Source organism: Pseudophryne corroboree, chromosome 3, assembly GCF_028390025.1.
Source record: "Pseudophryne corroboree isolate aPseCor3 chromosome 3, aPseCor3.hap2, whole genome shotgun sequence".
Classification (NCBI taxonomy): domain Eukaryota; kingdom Metazoa; phylum Chordata; class Amphibia; order Anura; family Myobatrachidae; genus Pseudophryne; species Pseudophryne corroboree.
In genome coordinates this window covers 24,750,760-24,767,063 of record NC_086446.1, presented here as the reverse complement: position 1 = coordinate 24,767,063, position 16,304 = coordinate 24,750,760, and the positions used below count along the sequence as shown (strand labels likewise).

Here is a 16,304-nt window from a genome sequence, read left to right as displayed (position 1 = left end):
TATAGAGGCGGCGCTATGCATTCTGGGAACAGTCAAAGCTTTGAGCCTGTTGGTGCCTCGGATCAAGATCCTACTCTACACCCCATTGTCCATTCCTTGTGGAGCCCAGTGTACCTCGCAGAAAGAGTTTTAACAAAGGTAAGATCTTACCATAAAGCTCGTTTTTTGCCTTCCGTTCCCCCACAGCAAAAGAAAACGCCTCAGTATCAGATGCAGTCCTTTTGGTCACATAAGTTCAGAAAGGGTCGAGGCTCTTCCTTCCTCGCCAGAGGTAAAGGTAGAGGGAAAAGAGCGCCTGCTACGGCTAGTACCCAGGAACAAAAGTCCTCCTCGGCCTCTACAAAATCCACCGCATGACGCTGGGGCTCCGCTGAGGGAGTCCGCACCGGTAGGGGCATGTCTTCCGACTCTTCAGCCAGGTCTGGGTTCAGTCGGATTTGGATCCTTGGCGGTAGAAATAGTATCCAAAGGCTACAAACTGGAGTTCGAAGATGTGCCTCCTCGCCGATTTTTCAAATCGGCCTTGCCAGCTTCTCCCCCAGAGAGGGAAATAGTGGCAGCTGCCATACAAAAGCTGTCAACAGCAGGTGATTATCAAGGTTCCCCTAATGCAACAGGGGAAGGGGTTTTATTCAACCCTATTTGTGGTCCCGAAGCCGGATGGCTCGGTCAGGCCCATTCTGAATCTAAAATCCCTGAACCTGTATCTGAAAAGGTTCAAATTCAAGATGGAATCTCTCCGAGCAGTGATCTCCAGCCTGGAAGGGGGGCATTTTATGGTGTCGCTAGACATAAAGGATGCATACCTTCATGTCCCCATATATCCTCCTCATCAGGCGTACCTGAGATTCGCTGTACAGGATTGTCATTACCAGTTTCAGACGTTGCGGTTTAGGCTTTCCACGGCCCCGAGGATTTTCACCAAGGTAATGGCGGAAATGATGGTGCTCCTGCGCAAGCAAGGGGTCACAATTATCCCATACTTGGACGATATCCTGATAAAAGCGAGATCAAGAGAACAGTTACTAAAAAGCGTGTCTCTCTCCCTGAGAGTACTACAACAACACAGCTGTATTCTAAATCTACCAAAGTCGGCTGTCGTTTTAGGCATGATTCTGGACACGGAAAAGCAGAGGGTTTTTCTCCCAATGGAAAAAGCCCATGAACTCCAGAACATGGTCAAGGACCTGCTGAAGCCAAAAAGAGTGTCAGTTCATCAATGCACTCGGGTATTAGGAAAGATGGTGGCGGCCTACGAGGCCATTCCATTTGGAAGGTTCCATGCAAGGACTTTTCAGTGGGACCTTCTGGACAAGTGGTCAGGGTCCCATCTGCATATGCATCGAAAGATAATCCTGTCCCCGAGTGCCAGGGTCTCTCTCCTGTGGTGGCTCCAGAGTACTCACCTTCTAGTGGGTCGCAGGTTCGGCATTCAAGATTGGGTTCTTGTGACCACGGACGTGAGCCTCCGAGGATGGGGAGCAGTCACGCAAGGAAGACATTTTCAGGGAATATGGTCAAGCTGGGAGGCTTGTCTTCACATCAATGTGCTGGAATTGAGGGCCATATACAACGGCCTCCGACAGGCGGAGAATCTTCTTCGCAACCTACCTGTTCTGATACAATCGGACAACGTCACACCCGTGGCACATGTAAACCGCCAAGGCGGGACAAGGAGCAGAGCAGCAATGGCGGAGGCCACCAGGATTCTTCGCTGGGCGGAATATCACGTAAGCGCTCTGTCAGCGGTCTTCATTTCGGGAGTAGACAACTGGGAAGCAGACTTCCTCAGCAGTCACGATCTCCATCCAGGAGAGTAGGGACTTCATCAAGAAGTCTTTGCAGAGGTAACAAGTCATTGGGGTTTTCCTGAAATAGACAATGATGGCGTCACGCCTCAACAAAAAGCTCTGGACGTATTGTTCCAGGTCGAGGGACCCTCAGACAGTGGCGGTGGACGCCCCGGTGACACCATGGGTGTTTCAGTCGGTATATGTGTTCCCTCCACTTTCACTCATCTCAAAAATATTGAGAATCATACGACGAACCAGAGTACAGACCATATTCATCGTTCCAGATTGGCCTTGAAGGGCCTGGTATTCATATCTTCAGGAAATGCTCACAGAAGAACACTGAGTGTTCCAAGACTTACCGCGGTTACGTTTGACGGCATGGCGGTTGAACACCAAATCCTAGCTAGGAAAGGTATTCCGGATGAAGTCATCCCTACTCTTATTAAATCTAGGAAGGAGGAGACGGCGAAACACTATCACCGTATCTGGAGGAAATATGTGTCTTGGTGTAAAACCAAGAATGCTCCTACGGAAGATTTTCAGCTGGGTTGTTTTCTTAATTTTCTGCAGTCAGGTGTGGATATGGGCCTGAAGCTAGGCTCCATTAAGGTGCAGATTGCGGCCTTATCTATATTCCTTCAGAAGGAATTGGCTTCTCTCCCAGAAGTCCAGACTTTTGTGAAGGGAGTGTTGCACATCCAACGTCCTTTTGTGCCTCCGGTGGCTCCGTGGGACCCTAACGTGGTGTTACAGTTCCTTAAATCTCACTGTTTGAACCGCTTCAAACGGTTGAATTGAAGTTTCTCACTTGGAAAGTGGTCATGTTATTGGCCTTTGCATCTGCAAGGCGGGTGTCCGAATTGGCGGCTTTATCTTACAAGAGCCCCTATCTGATTTTCCATGCGGATAGAGCAGAGTTGAGAACTCGTCCTCATTTTCTACCTAAAGTGGGTTTCGTCATTTCATATGAACCAACCTATTGTAGTGCCTGTGGCTACGGGTGCCTTGGAGGATTCCAAGTCCCTTGATGTAGTCAGGGCCTTAAAGATTTATGTGGCTAGAACGGCTAGGGTTAGGAAAACAGAAGCACTGTTTGTCTTCTATGCAGCCAACAAGGTTGGCTCTCCTGCTTCTAAGCAGACTATTGCTCGCTGGATCTGTAATACGATTCAGCATGCTCATTCTACGGCTGGACTGCCGGTTCCAAATTCAGTTAAGGCCCATTCCACTAGGCGTCTCGGCATTACAGCTTTGTCGAGCAGCTACTTGGTCGGGTTCAAACACTTTTGCAAAATTCTACAAGTTTGATACCCTGGCTGATGAGGACCTCATGTTTGCTCAATCGGTGCTGCAGTCTCATCCGCACTCTCCCGCCCGTTTGGGAACTTTGGTATAAACCCCATGGTCCTTACGGAGTCCCCAGCATCCTCTAGGGCGTAAGAGAAAATAAGATTTTAAACCTACCGGTAAATCTTTTTCTCCTAGTCCGTAGAGGATGCTGGGCGCCCGTCCCAGTGCGGAATATTCTGCAAGGCTTGTATATAGTTATTGCATACATAAGGCTTATGTTACAGTTGAGTTCAGTCTCTGGCTGATACTGTTTTGTTCATACTGTTAACTGGTTTAGTATATACCATGTTGTACAGTGTGTATGGTGTGCGCTGGTATGTATCACGCCCTTGGATTAACAAAAATCCTTTCCTCGTACTGTCCGTCTCCTCTGGGCACAGTCCTAACTGAGGTCTGGAGGAGGGGCATAGAGGGAGGAGCCAGTGCACACCCATTCTAAAGTCTTAGAGTGCCCATGTCTCCTGCGGAGCCGTCTATACCCCATGGTCCTTACGGACTCCCCAGCATCCTCTACGGACTCCCCAGCATCCTCTACGGACTCCCCAGCATCCTCTACGGACTCCCCAGCATCCTCTACGGACACCCCAGCATCCTCTACGGAGTAGGAGAAAAAGATTTACCGGTAGGTTTAAAATCTTATTTTTATAGTTTTACCTTTTTTTTTGAGTGATCTTTCTAAACAGCGTCTTATACGTACCTTAGAAAGAGTCGCTCCAACAACTCTCCGCCGCATCTCAACAACGCTTACCCGCGAGTACAGTGCTGTTTCGGCGGGCGTCTGTGTTGGATATACTAGCAGGTCCAGCAGACGTTACCAGGCTGTGGCCGGAGTACGGGGAGAAGGTAAGGCATCGGTTCCGCTTAGTAGATTGAATACAGACACAGCCGCACTGTATTGGGAGGAGACTACCAAACAGTAGCTGACGCGCCACCACCACGGGTGCTCCAGCGCTAGGCCTTAGGGATCTTAGGCACCAGGAATAGCATGAGGCCGCGATCCCTAGGGTTGATGTCAGCAGTGGGGAGTCAGACTCTCTCCTGGTCACCCCTCCCCCCGGTTCATGACCAGTTTCCGCCGAGTCTCCCGCCATGAACGGTTTCCTCGCTTCCGTCTCAGACGCTACAGTAGGAGAAGAGGGGACCCGGTTGCAGCACGGCTGTGTGACCGGTGCGTCTGTTCACTATAGGTTCGTGGACCGGCATTGTACACTACTAGCGTCTGGATCTACTCAGCGTTCGTTAACGTATGATCGATCTTGGAAGCGAGGTGAGTCTCACTGTATTCCACTCTACTGAGTACGGGCTATACAGCACTAAGTCTCTTTGAGTGCGAATAGTTAGATAATAGAATAGTTAGTTAAAATGTCTTTCTTCTGCGGGTTACACTGGGCTCCGCAAGGATTGACATTGGTTTGTAGAGTAGGATCTTGATCCGAGTCACCAGCAGGCTCAAAGCTTTTGACTGTTCCCAGAATGCATAGTTCCGCCGCCTCCTCTATAGCCCCCGCCTCCGTGCACAGAAGCTCAGTTTTGTAGTTGGTGCTTGCAGTGAGCAGGCATACAACAGGGGGGCTGCTCCAGCAGCCCTGAGAAGAAGCTTTTTGAAGAAAAAAAAGACTTCAAGGGCTGCAGCAGAGGCACTGTCTGTGTTAGATGTTAGAAGACATCTTCTGCTGCAGCTCCATCACTCCCCCAGCGGCGCTGTACACTCCCGCACCCTGGTTACCGGGTACTTACAGCGGAGGCTCCGGATTTTCTTCTGGTCAGTCACACACACGACCGCTGCTCTCCTGGATTGCGTGGCCGCACTAAGGGAGGAGGAAAGTGGGTCCCCCCGGCGGGACCCGCTGTAAATCGCGCACTGGCGTGGACACTGTGGCAGTACAGGGACCCCACTAGACCACCAGGGCATGGGCGCAGGTCGGTTTTCTCTCATAAAACCGTTTATTTAAGCCCACAGTACCCGATGGTGAAGTCCAGCAGGGGGATAAGGCTTTAACCTGTAGCCCCTCCCCGAGCCCCAGGGCGCCATTTAGAGTAAATGTTCCCGCCCTGGAGCTGCATCTCTTTCCCCCTCACTCCCTGTCAGTGTTTGGGCGCCATTACACAGAGCAACACTGTTCCTGGGATTGTTTGGGAAAATCCTCCTCTGCAGAGCCGCCTGCATGTCAGTGCTGTGCATTTTACAGGACACTAAAGTATTCTACATGTCTGCTGACAGTTTTAATAAAAAGTGCATTTAGTCAGGGTTATCTAGTACAAGTACCCTGTGATATACATCCAGTCTTTACTGTGCATTGTTATATCTGTTGAGTGTTTAGCTATACATAGGTGTGGTCTTCAGTATGCCGACTGTCAGGATCCCGGCGCATAGTATACCGGCGCCGGAATCCCAACAGCCGATGTACCGACACTTTTTCTCCCTCGTGTGGGTCCACGACCCCCCTGGAGGGAGAATAAAATAGCGTGGCGCGCGTAGCGAGCCCGCAAGGGGCTCATTTGCGCGCTGTTGGTATGCCGGAGGTCGGGCTCCTGGCGCCGGTATGCTGGTCGCGGGGAGCCTGGCCGCCGGCATACCATACTACACCCATACATAGTACTACTCTGTATGGCTAGTCCAGTGCAGTATTATTGCATGTCATAACTTCTACATTGTACATGTGACTCTGTGTGTGTGTGCATGTAGCTGCTGTGTGATCTCCATTTCGTGTATCTCACTCAGATTGCTATCCCTATATTCTATAACCGAGGGGGCTAGGTGAGTCAGGTTTATCGTTTAATATAGGTAGTTCACCGGATATACTCAGTGTGTATTTTTCTCCGTGATATTTAGTCACCATATATCTCCTGAATTCTCTGTTTGTGCTTCATTACACTGCACAGGGGGTTCTGGTCAGGTATTGTGCTGCTGATTTTGTACTGGGTTGCCCTACATTGAGCTTTATGATATGTCTGCTACAAAGAGCAACTGTGCTGGGGCTGGTCCCACGTTGAGTAGTGGTGACGCTGCAGACACATTTGAGGAAAATATAGCAGCTGAGGGTTCTGGTTCTGGGGGTTCCTTGCCCCTCAGTGGGACTGTAGCAATGGGGGTTCAGAATGACCCACCTTGGGCTACCTTCTCCACGCCACTGACTGCGCTGGTAACTAAACTAACGCCCCCTAGGGGACCTCCTGTGCCGGTACAACCGTTCATGGTCCCTGCGGTTAGTCCGCCATGGGCAGATCACCTGTCCGCTCAGTTACAGCAATTGAACCAATCACTGAGTACTAAGAAGTCTAGCCCTCACCCGCCTAAGACCAAGGGGTCCTCTAAGCGGGCTATTCCTCACAATCCACCAATGTCCCAGACACCTCGTCTGATGAGGATGGCATTTATACTGACCCCACAGATTCTGATCCTGATGCTTCTGATGGGGAGGTTGTTTTGCAGGTGGCTGTTCCTGAATTATTAAAGGCTATCAGGCTCATTCTTCAAATTACTTATGACCCGGAGCCTGACGTTGCTTCTAAGAAACCGGATAGATTCAAGCGTCAGAAAGTGGTTAAACAAGTTTTGCTTGACATACGACCATTTGGTTGAAATACGTCAGCAGTCTTGGGAAAATCCAGGAAAGAAATTCACGCCTCACAAGAAGATGCTGGCTCGCTATCCCCTCGCGCTGCAGCTGAGTAAAAATTGGGAGACACCCCCGCCGGTGGATTTGCATGTGGCGCAGATGGTGGTCTCCTCAGCTCTGTCTGTAACTACCGTCGCGTCTCTGAAAGAAACCCACAGGTAAGCGTGTGGAGGGTTATCTAATGGCGATTTACACACTAGCAGGTGCTGTGCATCGGCCCAATATTGCAGCGACATGGGCCGCAGAAGCTATTGAAGCGCGTGCTCAGGAATTGGAAGCTGAGATCTCTCCCGATGCTTCTGATCATGCTAGACAATGCTTGTCATATATTGTCACAGCTTCTCATTATGTTAAGGAGGCGGCATCTGATGCTGTTATTCTGGCGGCCGTTCTGGCCTGCCGGATTCTATGGCTGCGGTCCTGGTCTGTGGATCTGGACTCTTAAGAAAACCCTGGAGGTACTCCCTTTTAATGGAGACATCCTTTTCGGAGAGGACCTCAACAAGATAGTGGCTGGCTTGGCTTCGGCTAAAACGGCATGTCTGCCTAGTACTGCTCCTTCGGTGCGAAGGCTAAAAGTACTTCCTTTCGCTCCTTTCGTCCTTCAGGGAAAGCAAAGGGTCAGGCATACTCCAAACATACTCGTACTTCCAAACCCAATAAGCCCAAACCCAAACGGACCTGGGCTGCCCGTCAGCCTGCTGCCAAGACTGATAAGCCTGCCGCATGATGGGGCGGGCCTCCCCCTGGGGGATCCCAGGGTGGCGGGCCAACTTCTAGGGTATACCCAGGAATGGTTGAAGAACACTTCCGATGCTTGGGTGCGGGAAGTCGTCACTCAAGGTTACGCCGTATCCTTCAAAAATCGGCCCCCTCATCTTTGCCTGACAGACGTCCCTTCGGATCAGGTGAAGGCAAAAACTCTTCATTCGGTGGTACATACCCTCTTGGACACAGGAGTGGTAGTACAGGTGCCTCTAGCTCAGAGAGGAAAGGGGTATTACTCACCGCTGTTCCTAGTCCCGAAACCGAATGGGTCCTCCCGGCCCATTCTCAACCTCAAGGCCTTCAACAAGTTTTTGAGGGTCTCCAAGTTTCGTATGGAAACTCTTCGCTCTATTGTTCTGGCCTTGGAACCTGGGGATTATATGGTCTCCCTGGACATACAGGATGCTTACCTGCATATTCTCATTGCAATGTCGCATCAGCAATACCTGAGGTTTGCAGTTGGCAACCTCCATTACCAATTTCGGGTGTTACCTTTTGGTTTGACCACGGTTCCGCGAGTCTTCAGCAAAGTCATGGCGGTAATGACGGCTGTACTCCGCCGTCAAGGGGTCAGGATCCTACCGTACCTGGACGACTTGTTGATCCTGGCGAATCCCCCAGAAATTCTCCTACGCCATCTGGCTCATCAACTGGAAGAAATCTTCCCTGGTCCCTGCTCAGAGTATGGTGCACCTAGGGGCGTTAGTGGACACTCACAACCAGCGGTTGTTCTTGTCTCAGGAGAATGTCCTGAAGCTTCAGAACAGGATTCGATACTTCCTATCTCGTCCGCAAGTGACGATACATTTGGCAATGCAAAAAGAACATAACAAAGAAAGGGAACAGCATGAAGCCTCATGGGCCTATCGTGGCTGTTCCCATCCAAATCATTAATCAAATCATCATTTCTTTTTCAGATAAAATAAATAGAAATAAAATAAATAAATAGAAAAATAAAGATTTCTATTAATTTCTAATCTTCAGGGGCATGGTGGGCCACATAAATATCATCTCAGATTCTTAAATTGGTATGCAATATATCCTTAACAATTCTAAAAAATGTAGCATGGGGACAAATAATTTTTCTTACTTTTAAAAATTCATGGTGCGTTTGATGCACCCTACTAAACAGAACAGGATTGTAAGGCAGCCATATGGTCTGCCGTTTACCCAATCAATAGACATTATGCCTTGAATACCTTTGCCTCTCACAATGCTGAACTCGGGCAAAGGATTCTCCTGAGCATCAGGAGCGTCCCCACCACTAAACTGCTTTGGGAAAACCCATTGTTATCCTGTGGATAACATGCGGACCCTGCCGGAGAAATATACGTTATGGTAAGAACTTACCATTGATAACGATATGTCTCCTAAGTCCACAGGTTCCACAGGAATCCCTCCCTGACGCACCTGATATGAGGATCCTTTTTACTCACTAACTTCTTCCTTCCTGTACGGAAGGCTGTGCATGTGTGTTCTTCTCGCCTGATTAGGGTTCTACATAATGCTCCTGCCTTGAGCTTTGTAATACAACTGATTTGCCTTAGCCAGGGGGATATATGGACGGGCATGCTGGGAGGCCGGAAAGCTTTGACTGATTGGTGCAAATCCGCTGTCGCTCCATCATATCTTATTGTTATCCTGTGGACTTAGGAGAAATACCGTTCTCATTGGTAAGGTCTTACCATAACGTATATTTCTCTGACGTCCTAGTGGATGCTGGGACTTCCGTAAGGACCATGGGGAATAGCGGCTCCGCAGGAGACTGGGCACAAAGGTAAAAGCTTTGAGACTACCTGGTGTGCACTGGCTCCTCCCCCTATGACCCTCCTCCAAGCCTCAGTTAGATATTTGTGCCCGGCCGAGAAGGGTGCAATCTAGGTGGCTCTCCTGAGCTGCTTAGAGTAAAAGTTTAGACTTAGGTTTTTTTATTTTCAGTGAGTCCTGCTGGCAACAGGTTCACTGCATCGAGGGACTAAGGGGAGAAGAAGCGAACTCACCTGCGTGCAGAGTGGATTGGGCTTCTTGGCTACTGGACATTAGCTCCAGAGGGACGATCACAGGTTCAGCCTGGATGGGTCCCGGAGGCGCGCCGCCGGACCCTTACAGAGCCAGAAGAGCGAAGAGGTCCGGTGAAATCGGCGGCAGAAGACGTTCCTGTCTTCAACTAAGGTAGCGCACAGCACTGCAGCTGTGCGCCATTGCTCTCAGCACACTTCACACTCCGGTCACTGAGGGTGCAGGGCGCTGGGGGGGGGAGCGCCCTGAGACGCAATAAAACACATAAATACCTTAGGATGGCAAAAGAAATACATCACATATAGCTCCTGGGCTATATGGATGTATTTAACCCCTGCCAGTTTTCCAGAAAAAAGCGGGAGAAAAGGCAGCCGTGAAGGGGGCGGAGCCTATCTCCTCAGCACACAAGCGCCATTTTCCCTCACAGCTCCGCTGGAAGGACGGCTCCCTGACTCTCCCCTGCAGTCCTGCACTACAGAAACAAGGTAAAACAAGAGAGGGGGGGCACTATTGGCAGCTAATATAAAACAGCAGCTATAAAAGGGAGAAACACTTATATAAGGTTATCCCTGTATATATATAGCGCTCTGGTGTGTGCTGGCAAACTCTCCCTCTGTCTCCAAAAAGGGCTAGTGGGGTCCTGTCCTCTATCAGAGCATTCCCTGTGTGTGTGCTGGGTGTCGGTACGATTGTGTCGACATGTATGAGGAGGAAAATGATGTGGAAGCAGAGCAATTGCCTGTGTTAGTGATGTCACCCCCTAGGGAGTCGACACCTGACTGGATGGTTGCATTTAAAGAATTACTTTGCAAAAAACTGTTGACGACATGAGACAGCTGGCAAATCAATTAGTGCCTGTCCAGGCGTCTCAGACACCGTCAGGGGCGCTAAAATGCCCGTTACCTCAGTTGGTCGACACAGACCCAGACACGGATACTGAATCCAGTGTCGACGGTGACGAGACAAATGTAATGTCCAGTAGGGCCACACGTTACATGATCACGGCAATGAAGGAGGCATTGAACATTTCTGACACTACAAGTACCATAAAAAAGGGTATTATGTGGGGTGTGAAAAAACTACCAGCAGTTTTTCCTGAGTCAGATGAATTAAATGAGGTGTGTGATAAAGCGTGGGTTTCCCGCGATAAAAAACTGCTAATTTCTAATAAATTATTGGCACTATATCCTTTCCCGCCAGAAGTTAGGGCGCGTTGGGAAACACCCCCTAGGGTAGATAAGGCGCTCACACGTTTATCAAAACAAGTAGCGTTACCGTCTCCTGATACGGCCGCCCTCAAAGAACCAGCTGATAGAAGGCTGGAAAATATCTTAAAAGGTATATACACACATACTGGTGTTATACTGCGACCGGCAATCGCCTCAGCCTGGATGTGCAGCGCTGGAGTGGCGTGGTCGGATTCCCTGACTGAAAATATTGATATCCTGGATAGGGACAGTATATTATTAACTATAGAGCATTTGAAGGATGCATTACTATATATGCGAGATGCACTGAGGGATATTTGCACCCTGGCATCAAGAGTGAGTGCTATGTCCATTTCTGCCAGAAGAGCGTTATGGACGCGACAGTGGTCAGGTGATGCGGATTCCAAACGACATATGGAAGTATTGCCGTATAAAGGGGAGGAGTTATTTGGGGTCGGTCTATCGGACCTGGTGGCCACGGCAACGGCTGGAAAGTCCACCTTTTTACCCCAGGTCACCTCTCAACAGAAAAAGACACCGTCTTTTCAAACTCAGTCCTTTCGTTCCCATAAGAACAAGCGAGCAAAAGGCCATTCATTTCTGCCCCGGGGCAGAGGAAGAGGAAAAAGACTGCACCAGGCAGCCTCCTCCCAGGAGCAGAAGCCCTCCCCTGCTTCTGCCAAGTCTTCAGCATGACGCTGGGGCTTTACAAGCGGACTCAGGCACGGTGGGGGCCCGTCTCAAAAATTTCAGCGCGCAGTGGGCTCACTCGCAAGTGGACCCCTGGATTCTGCAGGTAGTATCACAGGGGTACAAATTGGAATTCGAGATGTCTCCTCCTCGCCGGTTCCTGAAGTCTGCTCTACCAACGTCTCCCTCCGACAGGGAGGCAGTATTGGAAGCTATTCACAAGCTGTATTCCCAGCAGGTGATAATCAAGGTACCCCTCCTACAACAGGGAAAGGGGTATTATTCCACGCTGTTTGTGGTACCGAAGCCGGACGGCTCGGTGAGACCAATTTTAAATCTAAAATCTTTGAACACTTACATAAAAAGGTTCAAATTCAAGATGGAGTCACTCAGAGCAGTGATGGCGAACCTGGAAGAAGGGGACTATATGGTGTCTCTGGACATCAAGGATGCTTACCTCCATGTCCCAATTTGCCCTTCTCACCAAGGGTACCTCAGGTTTGTGGTACAAAACTGTCATTATCAGTTTCAGACGCTGCCGTTTGGATTGTCCACGGCACCCCGGGTCTTTACCAAGGTAATGGCCGAAATGATGATTCTTCTTCGAAGAAAAGGCGTCCTAGTTATCCCTTACTTGGACGATCTCCTGATAAGGGCATGGTCCAGGGAACAGTTAGAGGTCGGAGTAGCACTATCTCAGGTAGTGCTACGTCAGCACGGGTGGATTCTAAATATCCCAAAATCACAGCTGATTCCAACAACACGTCTACTGTTCCTAGGGATGATTCTGGACACAGTCCAGAAAAAGGTGTTTCTCCCGGAGAAGAAGGCCAGGGAGTTATCCGAGCTAGTCAGGAACCTCCTAAAACCAGGCCAAGTGTCAGTGCATCAATGCACGAGAGTCCTGGGAAAAATGGTGGCTTCTTACGAAGCGATTCCATTCGGAAGATTCCATGCTTTTCAGTGGGATCTGCTGGACAAATGGTCCGGATCGCATCTTCAGATGCATCAGCGGATAACCCTATCTCCAAGGACAAGGGTGTCTCTCCTGTGGTGGTTACAGAGTGCTCATCTTCTAGAGGGCCGCAGATTCGGCATTCAGGATTGGATGCTGGTGACCACGGATGCCAGCCTGAGAGGCTGGGGAGCAGTCACACAGGGAAGAAATTTCCAGGGCTTGTGGTCAAGCATGGAAACGTCTCTTCACATAAATATCCTGGAACTAAGGGCCATTTACAATGCCCTAAGTCAAGCAAGGCCTCTGCTTCAGGGTCAACCGGTATTGATCCAGTCGGACAACATCACGGCTGTCGCCCACGTAAACAGACAGGGCGGCACGAGAAGCAGGAGGGCAATGGCAGAAGCTGCAAGGATTCTCCGCTGGGCGGAAAATCATGTGATAGCACTGTCAGCAGTGTTCATTCCGGGAGTGGACAACTGGGAAGCAGACTTCCTCAGCAGACACGACCTCCACCCGGGGGAGTGGGGACTTCATCCAGAAGTCTTCCAAGTGATTGTAAACCGTTGGGAAAAACCAAAGGTGGACATGATGGCGTCCCGTCTCAACAAAAAATTGGACAGATATTGCGCCAGGTCAAAGGACCCTCAGGCAATAGCGGTGGACGCTCTGGTAACACCGTGGGTGTACCAGTCAGTGTATGTGTTCCCTCCTCTGCCTCTCATACCCAAAGTACTGAGAATAATAAAAAGGAGAGGAGTAAGAACTATACTCGTGGCTCCGGATTGGCCAAGAAGAACTTGGTACCCGGAACTGCAAGAGATGCTCACGGAGGACCCGTGGCCTCTACCTCTAAGAAAGGACCTGCTCCAGCAGGGACCTTGTCTGTTCCAAGACTTACCGCGGCTGCGTTTGACGGCATGGCGGTTGAACGCCGGATCCTGAAGGAAAAAGGCATTCCAGATGAAGTCATCCCTACCCTGATCAAAGCCAGGAAGGATGTAACCGCAAAACATTATCACCGCATTTGGCGGAAATATGTTGCGTGGTGTGAGGCCAAGAAGGCCCCTACAGAGGAATTTCAACTGGGTCGTTTCCTACATTTCCTGCAAGCAGGGCTGTCTATGGGCCTAAAATTAGGATCCATTAAGGTTCAAATTTCGGCCCTGTCGATCTTCTTCCAGAAAAAACTGGCTTCAGTTCCTGAAGTTCAGACGTTTGTCAAGGGGGTACTGCATATACAACCTCCTTTTGTGCCTCCGGTGGCACCTTGGGATCTCAATGTAGTTTTAGGGTTCCTAAAATCACATTGGTTTGAACCACTCACCACTGTGGAATTAAGGTATCTCACATGGAAGGTGGTCATGCTGTTAGCCCTGGCGTCAGCCAGGCGTGTCTCAGAATTGGCGGCTTTATCATATAAAAGCCCTTACCTAATTTTTCATTCAGACAGGGCAGAATTGAGGACTCGTCCTCAATTTCTCCCTAAGGTGGTTTCTGCGTTTCACATGAACCAACCTATTGTGGTACCTGCGGCTACTAGGGACTTGGAGGACTCCAAGTTGCTTGATGTAGTCAGGGCCCTGAAAATATATGTTTCCAGGACGGCTGGAGTCAGAAAATCTGACTCGCTGTTTATCCTGTATGCACCCAACAAGCTGGGTGCTCCTGCTTCTAAGCAGACGATTGCTCGTTGGATTTGTAGTACAATTCCGCTTGCACATTCTGTGGCAGGCCTGCCACAGCCAAAATCTGTAAAAGCCCATTCCACAAGGAAAGTGGGCTCATCTTGGGCGGCTGCCCGAGGGGTCTCGGCTTTACAACTTTGCCGAGCTGCTACTTGGTCAGGGGCAAACACGTTTGCTAAATTCTACAAATTTGATACCCTGGCTGAGCAGGACCTGGAGTTCTCTCATTCGGTGCTGCAGAGTCATCCGCACTCTCCCGCCCGTTTGGGAGCTTTGGTATAATCCCCATGGTCCTTACGGAAGTCCCAGCATCCACTAGGACGTCAGAGAAAATAAGAATTTACTTACCGATAATTCTATTTCTCGTAGTCCGTAGTGGATGCTGGGCGCCCATCCCAAGTGCGGATTGTCTGCAATACTTGTATATAGTTATTGTTGCAAAAATCGGGTTATTTTTGTTGTGAGCCATCTTTTCAGAGGCTCCTTCGTTTATCATACTGTTAACTAGGTTCAGATCACAGGTTGTACGGTGTGATTGGTGTGGCTGGTATGAGTCTTACCCGGGATTCAAAATCCTTCCTTATTGTGTATGCTCGTCCGGGCACAGTATCCTAACTGAGGCTTGGAGGAGGGTCATAGGGGGAGGAGCCAGTGCACACCAGGTAGTCTCAAAGCTTTTACTTTTGTGCCCAGTCTCCTGCGGAGCCTCTATTCCACCATGGTCCTTACGGAAGTCCCAGCATCCACTACGGACTACGAGAAATAGAATTATCGGTAAGTAAATTCTTATTTTCTTTGTCTCTCACAATCCACAGGGTTACACAGTAGTGAAGAAATCATCCGGTGAGTATGAGACACACAGCAGCCATCCCCATGTGTCAGGAGGACAGAGCAGGACCCAGAGCCCCATCTTGGTGCCTCCACCTCACTCACTGATAGATGAGAGGCACAATGACCAGAAGATCCTGGAACTCACCAACAAGATCATTAATCCGCTGACTGGAGAGGTGACTGCTGGGTATGGGACATTATACAGTAACACCAGGGGATGTGTCTAGGTGATGACTGGAGAGGTGACTGCTGGGAGTGGGACATTATACAGTAACACCAGGGGATGTGTCTGGGTGATGACTAGAGAGGTGACTGCTGGGAATGGGGCATTATACAGTAACACCAGGGGACGTGTCTGGGTGATGACTGGAGAGGTGACTGCTGGGAATGGGACATTATACAGTAACACCAGGGGATGTGTCTGGGTGATGACTGGAGAGGTGACTGCTGGGAATGGGGCATTATACAGTAACACCAGGGGACGTGTCTGGGTGATGACTGGAGAGGTGACTGCTGGGAATGGGACATTATACAGTAACACCAGGGGACGTGTCTGGGTGATGACTGGAGAGGTTACTGCTGGGAATGGGACATTGTACAGTAACACCAGGGGATGTGTCTGGGTGATGACTGGAGAGGTGACTGCTGGGAATGGGACATTATACAGTAACACCAGGGGACGTGTCTGGATGATGACTGGAGAGGTGACTGCTGGGAATGGGACATTATACAGTAACACCAGGGGATGTGTCTGGGTGATGACTGGAGAGGTGACTGCTGGGAATGGGGCATTATACAGTAACACCAGGGGACGTGTCCGGGTGATGACTGGAGAGGTGACTGCTGGGAATGGGACATTATACAGTAACACCAGGGGATGTGTCTGGGTGATGACTGTATCATTGTGTGTCTCAGGTTCCTATAAGGTGTGAGGATGTCACTGTCTATGTCTCCATGCAGGAGCGGGAGTATATAGAGGAACACAGGGGTCTGTATAAGGACGTGATGATGGAGAATCACCGGCCCCTCACATCACTGGGTAAGAGGAGACTGTCATGTATTGTACAGGGGAGAGTAGGTATGGGGGCTCCTATATACACAGATCATCTGATAATCACATATATACACTGTACTCAGTCACTGTGTGTCTCCTACAGATGGACCCAGTAACAGAGATACCCCAGAGAGATGTCCCCATCCTCTGTATTCCCAAGATTGTACAGAGGAGAATCACAGGATCCCACAGGAGGATCAGGTAGGTGGGATGTAGGTTATTGTTAAATACCAAAGTGACTTTACACTATATCAGTCATTCTCAACTTTGGGCCCTGTTTCCCCAGGGGGTTACTTGCTGTGATGTACAGGGGTACTTAGTGTTC

General features: G+C 49.8%; 1 protein-coding gene across 1 annotated transcript in view; it reads left to right on the top strand.

Moving 5' to 3' along the window:
• Nucleotides 1–16,304, top strand: part of LOC135057090 (uncharacterized) — a 121,720-nt gene that overhangs the window by 90,628 nt on the left and 14,788 nt on the right. Inside the window, exons 11-13 of the mRNA XM_063962990.1 lie at nucleotides 14,910–15,101; nucleotides 15,886–15,964; nucleotides 16,083–16,180. Of these exons, the coding sequence (XP_063819060.1) occupies nucleotides 14,910–15,101; nucleotides 15,886–15,964; nucleotides 16,083–16,180 (369 nt within the window). The remainder of the gene's footprint in view (nucleotides 1–14,909; nucleotides 15,102–15,885; nucleotides 15,965–16,082; nucleotides 16,181–16,304) is intronic.